The sequence below is a fragment of the Sciurus carolinensis genome, chromosome 1, assembly GCF_902686445.1.
Source record: "Sciurus carolinensis chromosome 1, mSciCar1.2, whole genome shotgun sequence".
Lineage (NCBI taxonomy): Eukaryota > Metazoa > Chordata > Mammalia > Rodentia > Sciuridae > Sciurus > Sciurus carolinensis.
The window spans coordinates 156767443-156786115 of NC_062213.1; the positions used below are offsets into that span (position 1 = coordinate 156767443).

Genomic DNA, 18673 nt, shown 5'->3' on the forward strand with positions numbered 1-18673 from the left:
TATTATAATTGAAAAAAAAGAATTAATCATTCTTATTTCATTTTGTAGAAAACACAAAGTGTTGAACTGCCAGAACTAGCACAATCAGCAGGGAAGGCCAGCGTCCCAGGATTTGCCATTTACCACCCAGCTTCAGCTGGATGATGTTACAGACAACCGTCGTATCACAGTGAGCGTGACTCTGAGCAACACTGAAAAACAAATGGCATATTTTAGGTAAGAGAGGGAGCTTTTATGTGACCAAGAAAACATATAGCTGAGACATTTTAATCTTTCTGTAGGTGTTCAACAGGTTAGAGATGGGAGCCTTGGAACTCTTTTTCTATCATTGTCAACATGAGCAAAACTGAGAAGGCCATTTGGACATGGGCCCAGCACAACTGTGCACTTTCTATTTAACTCATGCTGGAACTTATGTCCTAGAAGGAAGACCATGACAAGTCAGAATGGACTGGGAATGAGTAGCCATGGTTCAAGTCCCATCTTAAACCTGGCAAGCCATTTGACCTTAAAGCGACTCTCACAGAGCATCCAAAGGCATCTTTCTAAAATGTAAATCAGATCCCACTATTGCTGTGCTTAAAAACTTTCACAGGTTTCCCATGGTATTATATCTACCAATAAATCCAAACTCTTCAAGCTCTGTACAATCTGGCTCCTCCAAATTCTCCAAATTCACTTTCTTTCTCTTCAGCTCAGTATAGTGTACACCAAACAGCTAATTCTTTCAGTTCCAAAATGTGTCAGGCACTTTGTACAAGGTGATCCTTGGGCCTGGGATAACTCTTTTCTCCATCTACTTTTCACCCACTTAGCTTTACTTTTATCTTCCAAGTTTTGTCTTAAATCTCACCTTCACCAGAGGTCCTTTTCTGACCACCCTCAGTTTTCATCCTCTTGTATGATACCCAGTAAATTCCTTCACAGTAAAACTTGGTCTGTGTATTCATTTATAAGGATATTTGATTAACATCTCTCACGCAGAGGCACAGTAAGCTATGTGAGGGCAGGAACCAATCAGCTCCATCCATCAAACTCCCAGTGCCTCCCACAGGCCTGGACGTTAGCAAGCACTGTCAGTGTTTGCTGAGTGAAAACAATCTTGGCTAAGGCTCTTCACCTCTGTCCCCTATGAAATATTATCATTTTCTCATGTGCAAAGTAATAGATTTAGATAAGAAGTTCCCAAAGACCCTTTAGAAGTCAAAAGAAAAAGTGGTAAAAAGGAAATATGGATGTGCCTTGGCTTACAATCAGGTGACATTCTGATAAACCCTGCATTGCTGAAGATATCATAAGATAAAAACGATTAACCCCTAACCTACCAAACATCAGCTTAGCCTCACCTACCTCAAACACACAGGTAGAACTTGCACTAGTCTACATTTAGGCACTGAACACAGATATTTATAATGAAGTGTTGACCATCTCATGCACACACTGGACATTTTGTAGATGTGAGATGGAATACCCAGAACGAAATATCCAAAAGGCACTAGAAACAGAGTACACTATAGAGTGTAGGATACTTGCTCATGGGATCACATGGCTGACTGGGAGTTGGGGATCAGGCCACTGCCAAGCATCAGGAAAGCATATCAACCCACATGTCACTAACCCAGGAAAAGATTCAAATGTGAAGGATGAGTTCTGCTGCATGTGTATCACTTTTGTGCCATTCTAAAGTTGAAAAATAGTAAGTTGGACCACTTAAGTCAGAGATCATGGATTTAAAACCAGAGAGGAAGAACAAAGTTCCAAATGGCTTTCATAAAGTTTGTGGAAAAAAAAAGAAAGGAAGGAAAGGCAGAAAGAAGAAAGAAATCAAGAAGGAAGGAAGGGGAAAAGGGGGAGCAACCTCACTTCCTATTGATTCAAAAGGCATGTCAGCACTATGTACAAAATGTCCAAACGTATCAGAAAATGTTAAGTAGGTGAGCATGATGGAGAAAACTTAATGCTGGCCTTTAAAAAATGAGGAGCCATCACAGGCTGTGATCTCTGATGAGTCAGAGCAACAAGAGGAAGTGTTTTCCCATCTCAAGTAATAAATTAATTATAGAAGCATTTATAGAATCTCTTTTACTGTAAGCCCTTAAAAGCAGGAATGAAGCCTAATAGCTTAAAAGTATTTGGATAAAGCCCAGCAGACCATCAGGAGGTCAGTAGAAGTGGTATTTAGTCCTCAAAATTTTGTTTTGGGATTTTGCTTAAGACTGTGTAATGGAAACCTTCAGATCTGGTCACAAGTTCAGGACAATCATCCTCCAACCAACTTTTAAGTCAGAGGACATTAACATTTCCATTACAGTGAAATAGTTTTAAAAATATTGAAAATTCAGATTTAGAGCATTATATGGGCTTCCTTCTTAATACATCAAGAAAGATTTAATGGTAGGTCCATGCTATACTTTGGAAATGATTTGAGTGTGTCCCCCAAGGGTTCCTGTGTTGAAATCTAATCCCCATTATGAGATATTAAGGCAGAAACTTAATCTGACTATGGTGTTTAGAAGTGGGGTCTTTGGGAGATAATTAGGATTAGATAAGATCATCAAGGTGGTGCCCCCATGACTGAATACTGGTGGCTGTGTAAGGAGACAGACTGACTAGTGAATACAGATACACACATGTGCTCTCTGCCCTTGCCATAAAATACCCTGTGCAACTTCAGAGCTCTACCAGAAGGAAGGCCACCCCCCTACACAATCCCTGGACTGTGAACCATAAAAATCTCTTTTCTGTATAAATTAGCCTGCCTCATTATTTTGCTGCAGTAACAAAATGGACTAATACAACCTATTAGTCCATTATCTTGCATAATTTGGAAATCAAGATGAGCTTATGATGGTATTGTAAGACATCTTCAGCAGCCATTCTCTGAGAGAAAAAGTCATGATTTCTTTAATGGCAGCCACTAGAATGGCAAGTACACTGTGGACTGTTGCCTCAATATAATCACTGAATTAGAGGGTAGTGAAAATAAAGAACTAATTTATTTAGCATCCAAAGTAATTCATGAATACCTTTAATTGTATCCAAGAATCCTTTGGGAGGAGATAGGGTTTGTGGTCACCAGGTTAAAAAGTTCTTACTCTAAGAGACTCTTGCTGCTTTTAAAATTTGTATGCATTAGAAATTGGTTAGAGAGAAGGTTACACTGTAAGGAACACTATTATGAAGGGGTACTTCCGAATAGCTACATGTAGATATCAAGGTACTCAGTGTTTCCAGTATCTGTGTTGATCCTATTTTACATCGATACAACTAAATTTATAGCAGCTCAGGAAAAAAAAAAAAAACCTAAAACGCTTCTAAAAATGAAAACATCGAAGGTCGAAGGTCTATACTAAGAGATTGGCAAGTTGTGGTGTTGCCATTCCTGAACTTTCTCTACCAACTGAAAATTCCGAGGGTGCCAAGCAGATGGCAATCAGCAGATGGAGATAGAATTTAGATAAAAATCACAATAATGGGCCAGACATTTTACTTACTTTTTTTGGAAACGTTATAAATATGTTTTATAAATTCAATATAATTACTGACATTTTTGAGGAGAAAACTGAAGCTGAGACAGGAGGTAACTTAATCATGACCATGAAGTCGTTAAAATAGTAGGAGGTAGGTCCAATCAATAGATCTAGTAAACTCACTTTCTTCCCTCCTTCCTGCCTTTCAAATATTTATTGAGTCTTGATTCCGTGTAAAGCATGGTGCAGGGGTCATACCTTCTGCCTTTGGGTCCAGAACACTTTCTACTAAACCCAGGGATGATTCCCTGCTTGCTGCAGAAACACAGGTGAGAGGCTACAGTGGCAGAATGCTTATCACCATTCCTGGGGTGCTGCACATTCTTGCCCAGAGCACCCCCACAGGTAAGGCTCTTGAATACAGGAGCTCTTTTATTTCTGCACCATCAATTGCTGAGGAAAGAATATTACAAAATCGAAACAGGTCTTCCAGCAAGCTCTATCCTCACCATGTAAGGACTTTGACAAGTTGACTCTCTTAGAGTTCCTGTGCTAATTCTAAACAAAGACCAATGATTTTGTAAGAGTCACTGCAAACTGTTGTCAGATAATCAGTTGAAAAAAATATGCCTTTCCCCTTTTCAGGTGCGCTTCACTTTCCATTTATTGAGTTTCAAGATTCACCAGCATATAGTGTAATAAACTCTCTGTGGATCATGTCAACATATGGGTCCCAGATTCCTTGACCCCTGAATATTTTCCCTCTAATTTTACCATCCATGTCTAACTGGTTCTTTTGTCATTGGCCTCTCCAGTCAAAACAAACCTAACCATGTCCCCAAAATTCCTAGCCTGCTTTCTTGAATGCTTAAACCACTTCATCTATGGCAAACCACTTATAATTGAGTGGAGACTTTTTAAAATACCTTTATTTTACTTATTTATTTTTATGTGTGCTGAGGATCAAACCCAGTGCCTCACATGTGCTAGGCAAGCGCTCTACCACTGAGCTACAACTCCGGCCCGATTTTTGTTTTTCTTGACAATATTATTCACCATAGGCTGGGACACAAAGAAAACCGATGTAGTGGAAAGTTTGTGCCTCCCACATCAAGAGCTCTAGTTTTTCTCATGCCCAGCCCAATGCCACTCAGCCAAGCACACCAAGTAGCCCACCTCCTACAGCCTGCCAAACAGAACATACAAGAGTCATCCTAACAGACACACAAACACACACACATCCTCGACAGACCAGAATTTACACAGCACCTCTCAGGAACAGTCTGTGAAAACAGCAAACATTTGGAAAAGAATAAAATAAATCAACACTATGAGGAAATCATTCCTGGCACCATAACCTATTCCACCTTTCCAATTCCCACTCCTCACTTACACTCTGAGTAGTTCTATCATGTATTCTGGAGGGGCCACATTTCAGGAACTTCTGGGTCCTCTTTATGATGCTCCAGGAGTGGCAAATGTATTAAGTATTTAACCATGTACCAGGTATTTTATTAATTTTTAAATATATAGTATCTCAGTTCTTTCTTACAACCACCCTGTGAGGTAGGTTTTATTTATTATTCAGAAAACCAAGGCATGGAGAGGTTAAACTTCCAGTATATACTAGCTAGCAAGAGCCAGAATGTGGAGGTTGACCAAGAGATAACATTATTCCCATTGGATGGCTAAGGACATTCTGTTTCAAAAAGGGAAGAGTGACTTAAGCCTCTAGTCCTGAATGGGACCCAGAGCCTGCAGTCCAGTGATTCCACCACTACATGCCCACTGTCGAGTTAAATTATTGACAGTTGACCAAGTTTGCTCCCAATAACAATTCAGTGACCCTTTCCTACCTTTTTGTATTTATTTTAATCTAATACTTAGGAAAGAACATTCTTAAATCTCAGATTCTGTTTTGAATTCAGGGCTCTTTATATCCATTTGAGGCTAATTATATAACACAAAATTAACCAGCCCATTCTGTCCTTGATTCATTTGAGATACTTGCTCATGGACTAAGAAAACTTAGGATAAACTTCTGGACCATCCATAATCAGGAAGGATCTACTATTCTACCTTCTTTTTCTCCAGGACACACTTCTAAGAAACCCAAAGAACTAAAAGATCTCCAAATTCACTCATGGAAGGAATAACAGAAAGTGAACAAAAATGTGGTTTTCAAGCCTGACTGATCATCATAGACAGTCTCTGAAACCTACGGATTTCCAAGCTCTACCAAGTCAACCTTTGGATTCACTGGGTCTGGGTTGGCAGTTAAAGAACAATTTTTATATCTCTGTTTAAAATGAAGTAGCCAAGGTGACTCAAATGAGTGACCAGCTAGGTTAGGGGCAACTAACCCAGGACATTAAACGTCACTATCTAATCTGTTCCCTTAGCTTCCTGTTTTTCTGTCTTTAGCATAAAATATTTTTAAAGTTTTCTAACTTAAAAAGTATATTAATGGCAGCAAAAACATTAAAGAGCTTCCTATATCCCAAGTTAGCAGGGACTTTGCTACTTTTCTCAGTCAAACAATTTCAAAGAGTGGTCTACACTGATTCTCCCCTTTGCCCTACCCTATTCAACCCTCATCCAGTCATCCTGCATGTGCCATGGCCCCTCTCCATCACCCATGCTTGGATGAATGTAACAGTCTACACCCATTTCCTCTCCTTGCCAGGCTAACTACTTTGTTCCGTTCTCCACAAAGCTGTCCAGTGCCCCCTGCGAAAATCTCTCAGCTAGTTTCCTTCAAAATAAAAAACACAAACAAATCAAACAAAAACCAAACCAAACTCAAAATGACACATGTGATCCATTCACATACAGCTTAGCACTTCTCTGTTTTCTGATGCTTGTTCCCTCTTAAACAAGGATACATTCCAGTGACACATTTTACAGTTTCCAAAATGTGCACTTAATACAAAACTCCTCACCTGGATATTTCCAATTACATTGTAAGACCCAGATCAGAGCTCAAGTCCTGAGTCACATGCTCCAAGTTTACCTTTATCATTTTTAAACTTAGCACCCTACTGTCCATATTGACATTTTTCTCCTCCTCCCCACCTCCTACCAATAGGACCCATACACATAAGTAGGTTTTGAGCTCCCTATGGGCAGAAACTTTGCCTTCATTACTTTGGTGTCTGGCATAGGCATTACATGCATTTGTCACCTGAGAGAAGCTCTTTATAAAGGAGTGGGAAGAAGGAGTCAGGGTTGTTTCCGGGCCTCGAGCTTAGGCAACCACTCTTAACTGATATATGAAGCACAGACCAAAAGGAGGTCTGGGTGAGTGCAGAGATTCTAGGTTTGGTTTTAGATGTAAAGATTTTTAAGTGTCAGCAGGCAAAACATAGCAATAGAGAAACACGTCTTGTCTTTAGCAATCTATTACAGGGAGGCCATTAGACCAGGAGTCAGGACCCATACTATTTAGCCATGTCAATTATAAGAATTTGCTATTTCACATTAGGTGGATCAGTTGACTTCTCTGGCCTGTTTCCCATCTATAAAACTATGCTGATGCTTGTCTTTGGTATCTATGGTAAGAATAGCATTAATGTGTAAAATCAACTATGAGGTATAAAGAGGCACTGGACTGATTATTTTGTGTACATAGTGTGTTTGGACTCATTACAGGGAGTTTCCTGTGAATGCTGAAGACTATTACTCTTCTGTAGCGTCACTCTATGTACCTTGAGAGCTTATTTGGAGGTTCTAGCAGGGGAGTGCAGCTACTTGAATACCCTTGACCGAAGAACGGTCTCCCTCTATCGGGGAAGGTCGTCCTCTTCGACCAAGCGCACAACTTCGGGAGGGACGCACATGGAGCGGTGAGGGAGGAAGGGGACACAGGCCTAACCAGCCAGATCAGCCAAATCAACCCTGGCGATCAATGGGGGTAACAGATGTCGCAGCCAGATTGCCCTCACATCCACTCTATGTACCTTGGAGCTTTATGTGTGCAGATTTGCTGTTAAGCTAAGAATATCAGGTGTGACTTTATAGCAAAGCACAACCACAGTCTTTTTATCCCCCTCTCCCACTGAGATCCTGCAAAAGTCTTGATTACTCCACCATAAAAATGGGGAAACAAAAGCATAAAGAAAATTCTAGCTCCTTTTATCCTTTCTTTCTATAAGGACTTACTGTGTACCTGCTATGGGCAAAACTTGGATTGGGCCCTTGGCATACAAAGGAGCAAATAGAAAGGAGTACAAGGTCTAGCAGATGCCCAAACATGCAAAAAAATCAACATGCTATAGTAAGAATATGTCATGGAGCAAAGTCATACAAAGGAGTGGTAGCTGAGCCAATATAACTCTGAAGTGTGGGAAATGGGAGGAAGGATTCCCAGGGAAACCAGGATCGGGGTGCCAGTGACTGGGACTGTGGACCCAGATGGGGAGTAAGTTCAGAGGCAAGTTTGGTTTTTGAGGTCACTACAAGGTGATCATAGAGAGATAAACTGAATGTGGTTATTCGATAAATAAATTCAGCAATGAGCCAGAGCTGCAGCTAGAGATTTGGAATTTAGCAACAGATGGTGGAAATTGGGGTGTGGGCTAAACTGACTGAGAACTTCCAGCGGGGGTGACACTTAAGTGAGGATGTGTGAGGGCATGCACCCTGAGAAAGAGACAATGAAAAAGGAGCCCTGGAAGAAAGACAAAAAGGTCTAAGCAGAGTAGAGGCTAAATAGCAGAAAATAGTCATTATGATCACTTATACTATAAATATTTCATTTATCGTGCTCTAGCACATTCTCTTCATTATGAGCTTATGTATATAAATGTATATCAATATATGATTTATAAAATATTCTGAAATTGGGGCTGGGGTTGTGGTTCAGTGGTAGAGTGCTTGCTTAGCATGTGTAAGACACTGGGTTCGATCCTCAGCACCACACAAAAAGATATAAATAAATAAAATAAAGTTTAAAAATATTCTGAAATCAGTAAAACAGGGTTGTTGGGAGGAACTATAAGGCAGACTAGCCTTTGAAGTAATGACTTGAAGGGGAAATCAGGGTTAAAAAAAAAGGACCTTCTGTTTTTTACCTGATCTTGTTTGTGTGTATATATATATATGTATATATATATATACACACACACACACACACACACAAATAGATGAATATAAACTGAATCATAGAAGCTGAAGAATCAAGATTTCTAAGTGACTGAATAGTTTTTAGATGTTATATAAGTAATTACCACATCTCTTATGAAATAAATGCAATCATGCAACTGGGGTAATTGGGCATGAAAAATAACCAGAGATTCCTAGTTTGATAGAGTTTGAGTTTGTTCTTTTATTTTAGATATTTAACAGATCATTTTCATAATACAGATGCTTCTTGACTTACAATGGAGCTCTGTCCTGATTAACCCACCATAAGTTAAAAGTATCATAAGTAGAAAAATGCACTCAATACACTTAACCGGCTGTACATCCTAGCTCAGGAACAGGGTACACTGTGGAGTCTTGGTTGTCTCCCCTCCTGATTGAGGTGACTGATGGGGAGCTGCATCTATCTCCGTGCCCAGCGTCTTAAGAGGGTATCAATCCTCACTCTGCTACCCTGGAATATATTGACATTCAAATATATTTTCTTTCTTTCCTTTTTTTTTTTGGTGGTGATGCTGGGGATTGAACCCAGGGCCTTGTGCATGCTAGGCAAGACTCTACCAACTGAGTTATAAACCCAGTCCCTCAAATATATTTTCTTTACAAAAAAAATTTTTTTTAGTTGTAGATGGACACAATATCTTTATTTATTTATTTTTATGTGGTGCTGAGGATCAAAATGAGTGCCTCACACATGCTAGGCAAGCACCCTACCACTGAGCCACAACCCCAGCACTCTAATATATTTTCTAATGAATGAGTTTTGCCTTTGTACCAGTATCAGTGAAACCACTGTAAACGGGGGACCATTAGTATTTTTATAGAAGGGAGAATAGTGGTCACTCACCATGGAAGGAAGTGCTGAAGTTGCTGAAATTAGCAGAGCAGTCTATAGCCTTCGGGGCCCACCTGTACCTCCTGTAGCATTTACCTCTGTAACGTGACTTCTAAATGCCCCTTACACCCCGTGAATCCTGTATCTCAATGAAGACTGCAACGTTACCAAGATCGAAGTTTGTAACTTCAAATGCTCTTTAAATCAAACACAATAAAGAAAGTCCAGACACTTTTTCTTTCAGCAAGAAAGACTAACTCCCACTTCCACTCTCACCTCAATTGCATAACTCAAGAGAGCAAGAGGCAACTTTCCTTGGACTCTTCAAATAAACTCTCTTTAGGGATCAGGCCACGCACAAGAAAATAGCTCAGCAGGAATTTGAAAGGAAAAAAAAAAAAAAAAGGAGAGAGAGAGAGAGTGAGAAACGAGGGATAAAAGCAGGAAGGAGCCTGAGCAAAACATTACCAGCACCATAATATAGCACATGCACTGTCAAACTTTAGTCACTTGAATGGATCAGGGACAAGGAGCCAATTTAGAAAGTAGAGATCTGGCAGGGGTGGTTTTAAGAAAAAGACTGCACGTGTGTGTTGGATGGATGAACACATGACCTACTTTTGAATAAATGAATCTAAGAATGGTTTATAATTTATGTGAGTCTGTTTCCAGCTAGTCTGAACGGCAATCTGAAACTGTGTTATCAATTAGGGGCCCATTGATGGATTATATACAGTCTGAAAGAGCCTGAGGCTGGACATCTTACAGATGTAAATATCGGACATGCGATAGCCTAGGAACACATTAACTCTGCTCTGAAAAGGGGTATGCGCTGTAAGAGAAGGAAAAGGGGGGACTCTGAGGTCAACCTTCACCACCTACCACTCCTCTCATATTACAAATAACTGCTCAAGTATGTGGACTTTGGGATTCAGTCGCTGCCTGCTACAGCATCACGAGACTTCAAAAGCAAATCAGTTCTTAAATACCTAAATATTGCCAAAGGCTGCTTGTAAATCTAGCTGTGTCAACTGTGCTGCGCACAACTCTTGGTAGGCAGTAGGTTATCCTTGAGTCATGCTCCTGGAAACATCGAAATTCAAGAACTAGTCTTTATGTTCTACTTACCCCTGCCACCTGAACTCTAGTTTTCAAACTCTCTTAACTCTCTCTCCCTTAACAACAAACACTGCACTTTGCAGAGCTTCTTATACTTTTTCAGCACTGGGGATTGACCTCAGGCCTCACGCAAGCTGGACAAGCACTCTGCTGCTGAATCGTACCCCAGCTCTTGTAGGAGTTCTTGATCATTTGTGTAGCCGAGTTTTACTCTAAACCTTAGTAACAGAATGTAATTGTAGTACAACTAGTAGGCCTTTAACTCTTCTTTCCTGGTCCTCACGCTCAGCTCGTGATTTTGCTTCCTAATTTTTTAAGAAAACAGAATTACTAAGACGGGAATGTCCCCAGGTTCCAGTCACATGACACTATACTTATCATCCTCTGGGCATCTTTAATCACTGAGTTTTCCTTCCCTACTCTTTCATTCTACCTGTGATGCTACCACCTCTCACCTCATCAAGGAGAAGGCTCCTGGGTCATTAGCTTTTCTCTGCTGGATCATTCCCTTTATCATACAAACTTGCTGCAACTTCTTTCAACTTAAAAATATCCTCTGGACTCCTGGGGCCCTGCAGCTTTTCTTTAAGCAAACCTCATACACTTACTGTCTTCAGGTCCTTGCCTCCATTCTCATAGCTTAACCCCACGAGCAACGGCCTTTCATTCTGTTCTGCTACTCCACCCGCCATGTCTTCTCAGGCTCACCAATGACCCTGTATTGCTAAATCCTAATGTTGGGTTTCTAACCTCACTTACTGAGACTGCCTGCCAGACACTTCCACGAAAGTGTCTGGAAACACTTTTATCACTTAGCTTCAGGAAGATGATCCTCTTGGTTCTCTCCCTGTTAGACTGACTGTGCCTTCTGATTTTTTCCAGGTTGCTTCTCAGAGTCCTCTAAGGGATGACCAAAGTGTCCCAAGACAGTCTCTGGAGTTCTTCTCTCTTCTAACTCCAGTCATTTGCCATGTGATTTTAGCAAGTCCAATTATTGAGGTACTATACCTAGACATGATGAGTCCCAAATTTAAATCTCTAGTCTGACCCTGTACCTAGACTATATGCCTGTATAGCCAACTGTCCAAAGTCCTTTCTACTTGGACATCTAATAAGCATCTCACCTAGCTGCCTGCATCTTGACCTTGCTCTTGTCACAGCAGTCCAAATCAGATTGCTTCCCTGCATCAAACCTTTCAATGGCCCTAAATTTTTTTCAGACAAAAGCTAAGATCCTTAAAACCAGTAAGAAAAGTCTTTCAGCGATCCGGCCCTTTATCTGACCTAATCTCCTCTCCCTCCTTGTTCACTCCTTCTCAGCTTCTTGCAGTTTGGGGCACACCAAACATTCTTCTAGCTCAAGACCTTTGCATGGGATACATTTCCACCAGTTATCCTCATGATTTACAACCCTCACTTCTTCAGATCTTACCAATGAGCCCTTACATAAAACAGTAAGTCTCCTCTTTCCACCCAAAACCCCAACCAACAGCATTCCCTGTCTCAACACTGAATTATCCCTGACAGCACCTGTCTTAGTCTGTTCTGTGCCACTACAGAACACCACAACCTGAGTAACTTATAAGCAACAGAAGTTTATTTGGCTTACAGTTCTGGAGTGGGGGCAATCTGAGGCCCAGGGGTGGGATCTACTGGGAGTCTTCTTGAAGCACCGTGGAAGACACCATGTGGGTGTGTGAGAGAATGAGACCAACTTGCAGCCTCAAGCGCTTTGGTAATTGGCATCACCCATTCAGGAGGGTGGAGCCTCATGACCTAAACACCTACCATTAGGATCCTCCCATCAGGCTCACTTTGGGACACAGCAGAACCTCAGCAGCACTCCTCACCATTTGACCTGGGCATGCACTTGTCTATTTGTTCAAATTTTACAGCTCTCAACACCTGAATCATAAGTTCTTCATTTTGTTTACAGTTCCTGGCCTAGAATTTACCATGCAGAGGATGCTTAATAAATGATCGTTCAACACTTTCTAGTTGTTCTATATTTATTTCCAGTTAGAGAGAGAAGGCCATAACTTGGAAAATTTGCTTCCTGTATTCACTAAGAAAAAGGTATAATACTACTACTAATGATGGATGAATGCTTTCTGCATGTCTGCAAGAGAACTGGGCTTTGGGAAATACATTACTCGTGTTTAAGGACTGGATCCTTCAAAATAAGGAAATGAGAATGTGGCTTTGGCTGTAGAAGCTTGATCCTGCAAGGTCTGGCCTGTTCACTGAGGTTGGTGGTCCTGGCACAGGAGCCTCATTCTGGACACGAGTGAGCATGCACTACCCTCAGTCTGCCCCAATTGCCCTTTCTTATTGTTCCAATCAGAATCAGGAAGTAACAGAGTTTTGCTGGAAACTCAATACCAGACTGAGGATCTCTTGTCAGATATATGTTAAGAAAGGTATTATCTACCAAAAAGGAGAACAAACACATTTGAAAATACAGTCAGCCTGCCATATCTCTCGATTTGTCCAACCTTAGATTGACAATATTCAGAAAAAAACCAAAAATCTGTACTGGTCAGGTATAATTTTTTTTCTTGCCATCATTCCCTAAACAATACATAGAGCATCTGTTTACTTAGTACTGACATAATACTAGATATTATAAATAATCAGGAGCTGATTTACAATACAAGGAGGAATGTGAATAGGTTATATGCAAACATTACACCACTTTATAAAAGGGACTTGGGCATGTGCTGATTTTGGTATCCTCGGGGTGTATCCTGGAACCAACCCCCACAGATACTAAGGGACTACTGTCTAAAATGTCCTCTTCACCTCTGCCCACTAGCAGGGAATATACGCCACCTGAGGGTTACCACACCTAGAGAGGCAGCTTCTTCGTGGAGCTCTGCATTATCAACTTCCTCCAAGACTTCAGGCTACTGAAGGATAAGAGGGGATATACTAGCAATCTTCAGGGACATTATAAGTTGATAGAGGAAATCTGCAATATCTTAATGACCCACTGATTCCTGAACAATATGAGAAAACAAGGGAAGAAAATGCCCCAAACAAATCTAGATGTTACATCAATAAAATCCAACGACAGCATGGCAGAAGAAATGACAGAAAGGGAGTTCAGAATGTACATAATTAAAATGATTAGGGAAGCAAACGATGAGATGAAAGAGCAAATGCAGGCATTGAACGATCGCACCAATCGACAGTTAACAGAGCAAATTCAGGAAGCAAAAGATCATTTCAACAAAGAGTTAGAGATATTGAAAAAAACCAAACAGAAATCCTTGAAATGAAGGAAACAATAAACCAAATTAAGAACTCCATAGAAAGCATAACCAATAGGATAGAACAGCTGGAAGACAGAACTTCAGATATTAAAATGTCCTCTTGTTTTACTTTTCCCTGATTATAAAAGCCATTAATGCTTAGTTAAAATAAGAAAGCAAAAATACACCAGTGTTCCATCATAGAAATACAACCATTATCATTAATAAGTGGATCCTTCTAGATCTTGTTTGAATGAATAATGCACTATTTTCTTTCTTTCTTTCAAACCATGAAAACATGAATAAGATTTATTAACCTAAAGAAATAGTTTGGAGAGAAAGACAGTCGGTTGAACTCTAGGGACTTGGTGGGGCTGCTTTGGAGGCAACCTTACTTGCCTTTTGCATATTTCATAGGTAGTAATATTGCCAATGACTGACTATTTCATATTACATCATTTATGGTAATAACCCTTTTCTCCAGACATACTATAAAGTTTCTGTGATGTATTGTTATCAGTTGCAATAAAAATTTCTTTTTTTGTTCTTGTTCTTTTTAGTTATACATGACAGTAGAATGTATTTTGACATATTTTACATACATGGAGTATAACTTCCCATTCCAGTGGTTGTACATGATATAATGCACTATTTTCTTTATTAACTCAAATAAATAACCTCAAAAGATTGCAAGAATTGTAAAAAATAATAACTACATACAATATTGAATTACCCTGTGCATTTTTGGGACACACTTAGATCTATTCTATTAAAAGATTGCTGCTTCAACCTCAAATCTTCAGACCCAGTCAAATGTCTTGTGTTACTAAACTTTTTTGAGGGTAAGAGGTAAAGTGCAGAATTTGAGAATCTGGAGAATCAAGTGCCAGTTCTTTGACCTGTGCCAGCTGTAAAATCCTCCACACTTAATTTTCTAATTTTCTTTGGCCATTCCATGCCTTTATCTACTCTCTTCTGTTATTTCATTAATGAGAAATATTCTCGTTTATCTTCCTTTCTAGCAGTAAACCTTATCTGCTCCTGAAGACTTCCAGTTTCTCTAATTGAAAAATTATTGACTCTACTATATACTGGCCCAGATACTACATGCCTGGCAGATTTGGGTTGGACCATTTATCTAGCAGCTATAGTTTTATTATCCCTAATAAGCATAAAACTTATAACTTTTTTTTCCAGACCCAGTAGATTACCTGGTTTATGTATACAATTCTTCATGACTACAATTTCTTCCCCAGAGACTGGATAGGGCCCTGCAAGTAAATATTCTCATCCTCTGGCTTCTCTCTTTGGTTCTGCATGTCTACAAAAGAACTGGGCTTTGGGAAATATATTTCTCATGTTTAAGAATTTGATCCTTCAACTTCCTAGTAATAAGGGAAAGCTTAGGACCATTCTGGGCTTTGGAGTCTTCCCTAGTAAAATCTAAAAATGGAGACTGATATTATTTCTAAAATTTCTTCCAGCTTTTAAAAGGTGAAGGCCCCAGGTTCTGAGATCCATCAGTCAGAAAGTGTAAACAAGCCAAAACAGAGGAGAAATATGGAGTGAAACTTCAAGGCAAGAAAGCAGAGACATCATCATGTTACTCTGAAGATGTCAGGAGGTATAAAAACATAGGCACCTAATAGTATTACCACTGCATGTTCCAATGAGACAGGAAGCAAGTTCAACCTGAACGTATGATATTATGTGGTAACACTGACTAGTAGAAAATCTCTCCCAGAAAAATCCCCAAACTTAAAATTATAAATATGCAATGCAAATGAAGTCCAACAACTCCTGTTTCAAAAATAGCTAGGTCTCTAAAGTAACCTTTAAAATACAAATATAAAATTCACAACAAACGAGATAATGAATTGAAGAGTCTAGCAAGGTCCTTGGCATGTGCCATGTTTTTAACTACACAGTAGATGCCAGCTTGATTTCTTTTTTTCCTCTTTCTCTGTTGAGGATTAACTTACCAGAGAGGAAATACCCTATTTCGGGTATGTGATATTTTTCTTCAAAATATGAGGGATAATGTTTGAGGGAATACATATATATATATTCCATTTAAACTTAGTAGAATATAGCTCACCTTTATAAAACCAACAAATTACTGACCTGAATTTAAGTCTCGTCCTGGATTGAAGGCTCGGCTATTAACAGTAGTAGAAAGTCGATCACAACTAATTGTTCTAGATACATTGGTATTAAAGTTCCCATCGAATCTGAAACAATAGAAGAGGATTAACAATGCTTATATGGTGGTTATCTGATCTAGAAAACCCAACAAAAATAATAGTTCATACTTGTACAAAATAGATCAGCCTATAAACAGGAGAATAGTGATTTAACATTAAACACTTAAATATTAAAAAAAAATTTTCAGGGCTTAGATGTGACTCAGCAATAGAGTACCTGCCTAGGATATATGAGGTCCTGGGTTCCGTCCCCAGCCTTTAAAAAAAAAAAAAAAAAAAAAAAAAAATCAATATGATATGGGAAAAAATAACATCTATATCTAGAAAATTTAGAAATCAAGTTCAATACTAAGAAAATTTTAAAAAGAACTTTTAAATCAAAAATTCTTTAATGAACTTGATACCTGTGATAAAACAACACAAAAAAACACATGGCAAAATTCAGACTAAAATTAAGAAAATTCAGACTTGAGTTCTGAGGTTACATGAGAAACAGAATATATTCCTTAATTATTCTATTTGAAAACAAATGAAAAAGTACAAAAATAGTAGTGGAAGGGACAGAATAGGTCTGGATTTGAATCTCTTCTCTGTCATTACTAAATGTGTGACCTTGGGAAACTTAATAAATTTTTCTTAGTCTTAGTTTCCTTATCTGAAAAAAAAAGAGAGATAATAAAACTAACTTTCCAAAGCTGTCAAAAAGATTAGAAATAATGTATGTAAGTTCCTCTCCCAGCACAGACACAGAACTTCTGCCTGCTAGATTGTAATGCAAATAAGCTCAAGGTCTTTTTTGATTTCCAGTGTGGCAGGGCAATGCTACTATTACAGCCAAAACAACAGTACAAACTGGATCATAGCACATCAACGATACATATTAGTAGAATCAATCAAAGTACTCATTTGCTAGAGAAAACAACAATCAGAAAAAATATAATAGGAACATGTGCCAACAAATTTATATATAGTCATTAAGAGTATTTTTCTAAGGACGCTGGTTTTTGAAAGTGCTATTGATGCATATCTGCTGACCAATGGAAGGTCCCAGCTTATTCTTGATGTCACAGCCAACACTGTTTGACATGAAATTCAGCAGGTTATTTGTTTCTTCAATTTTATGTGAATGCTTTTGTCTCACAAAAATATCTCAAAGTGGGTTTTGTGGAACATTGGTAACCCACATTAAAAGGAGTGTAGGAAAAAATAACTATGGAAAAGAAAAGCATCTCACAAATATTATGCTGGGGAAGCATTGAATAAATAAAATGAATGGGACTCTGTCCCCTACCCCACTTTTCATTTCTTTATTTTGTAAATAATAAGGAATGTGATACAGGAATAAAGATAGATAAAAAGATTTTTTTAAAAAAGAGTATTTTTAAATGAATCTAGTCCAAATGTATCAAAAGGGATTTTAAACGTCCACTAACTTACTTGGGATTTCAGATACTGAGAGGTCGCCTGAAGTTTCTTTGAGATATTCAAATGAACGCAACATTTATATTAGGTTTTCGGGAAAAACTTATGTTAAAATGTGCCACTAATGAAATTCCATTAGTGCAAAACTTAGGAGAGGTGCTCTTCAAAAACCAAGATCCATTTGATCTTGAATTTGGATTGTCTGTTGGTCATAAGAGATAGGAACTACTAAATCACAATGGTTGACTAAGCAAGGAAGCTAGAATTGCACATGATATGTCAGCTTCAACAGCAAAAGTTAAAAATTTTGTTTCGTTATGTATCACCTCAAAGAAGGAGGTAACTGAATTTTAAGAGTCCTTTAGAATTGCAGCTCAGTAAAAGAGCACTTGCCTACCATGCATGAGGCCCTGGGTTCCACCCCCAATACCACGAAAAGGGGAAAAACATAGAGCCCTTAAGTCTAGCCTCTAGCCCAGTGCAGAATTACATCAACGTGAACTGTGCCTCAAAGGACACAGTTGCTTCACTGACCAAGTTGCTCTTCCTTGGACCTGCTCCAATTTGTCTAGACGAGAAGACTGCTGCCTTAAAAGCCACAGATCGGGGAAAAAAAAGAAGAGATTAACACAGCAGCAGCTGCCTGCGTGCGTGCTGGCAAAGCAGCACCACCATAATCTCACTTTCTTCATGTGCTAGCTGGCCGCGCAAGGGCAGTCCCTCCACGAATGCTTTTATAAAAGGCCAGATAATAAATACTTTAGGCTTTGCGGGGCATAAGGTCTGTCGCAACTATTCAACTCTGCCATTATAGTGGGAAGGCAGCCCTAGAGAATATATAAAGAGCGAGTGTGGCTGGATTCCAATAAAACTTCGTTTTCAAAAGTAGGTGGTGTGTCAGACTTGTTTCACCACCCCTGGTCTAGACTGGGGCAGGCCAAGGAAGTTCCCCAAGATTATGAATATGCCCGATTTTTGCACTGCCCGGGACAGTGTAGCCACATGTGGCTCCTGAGCATTTGAAATGTGACTAAGTCAGACACCAAATTTCCTGTTTTATTTCATCTTTAAGATGAATAGTCGCTGAAGAACAGTCACTGTATTGGACAATGAAAGTCTAGAAGGGTCTCCTGTTTACCTTACCATCCTTCAGGGCTCTGTTCCCACACCAGTTCCTCAGGAAGACCTATCCGGACAGCGGGTGACATCCCAAGCTTTTATCAAGTG

At 39.3% G+C, this 18673-nt stretch overlaps 1 protein-coding gene across 1 annotated transcript in view; it reads right to left on the reverse strand.

Moving 5' to 3' along the window:
* Positions 1–18673, reverse strand: part of Cachd1 (cache domain containing 1) — a 216731-nt gene that overhangs the window by 65307 nt on the left and 132751 nt on the right. Inside the window, exon 4 of the mRNA XM_047549751.1 lies at positions 15945–16051. Within this exon, the coding sequence (XP_047405707.1) occupies positions 15945–16051 (107 nt within the window). The remainder of the gene's footprint in view (positions 1–15944; positions 16052–18673) is intronic.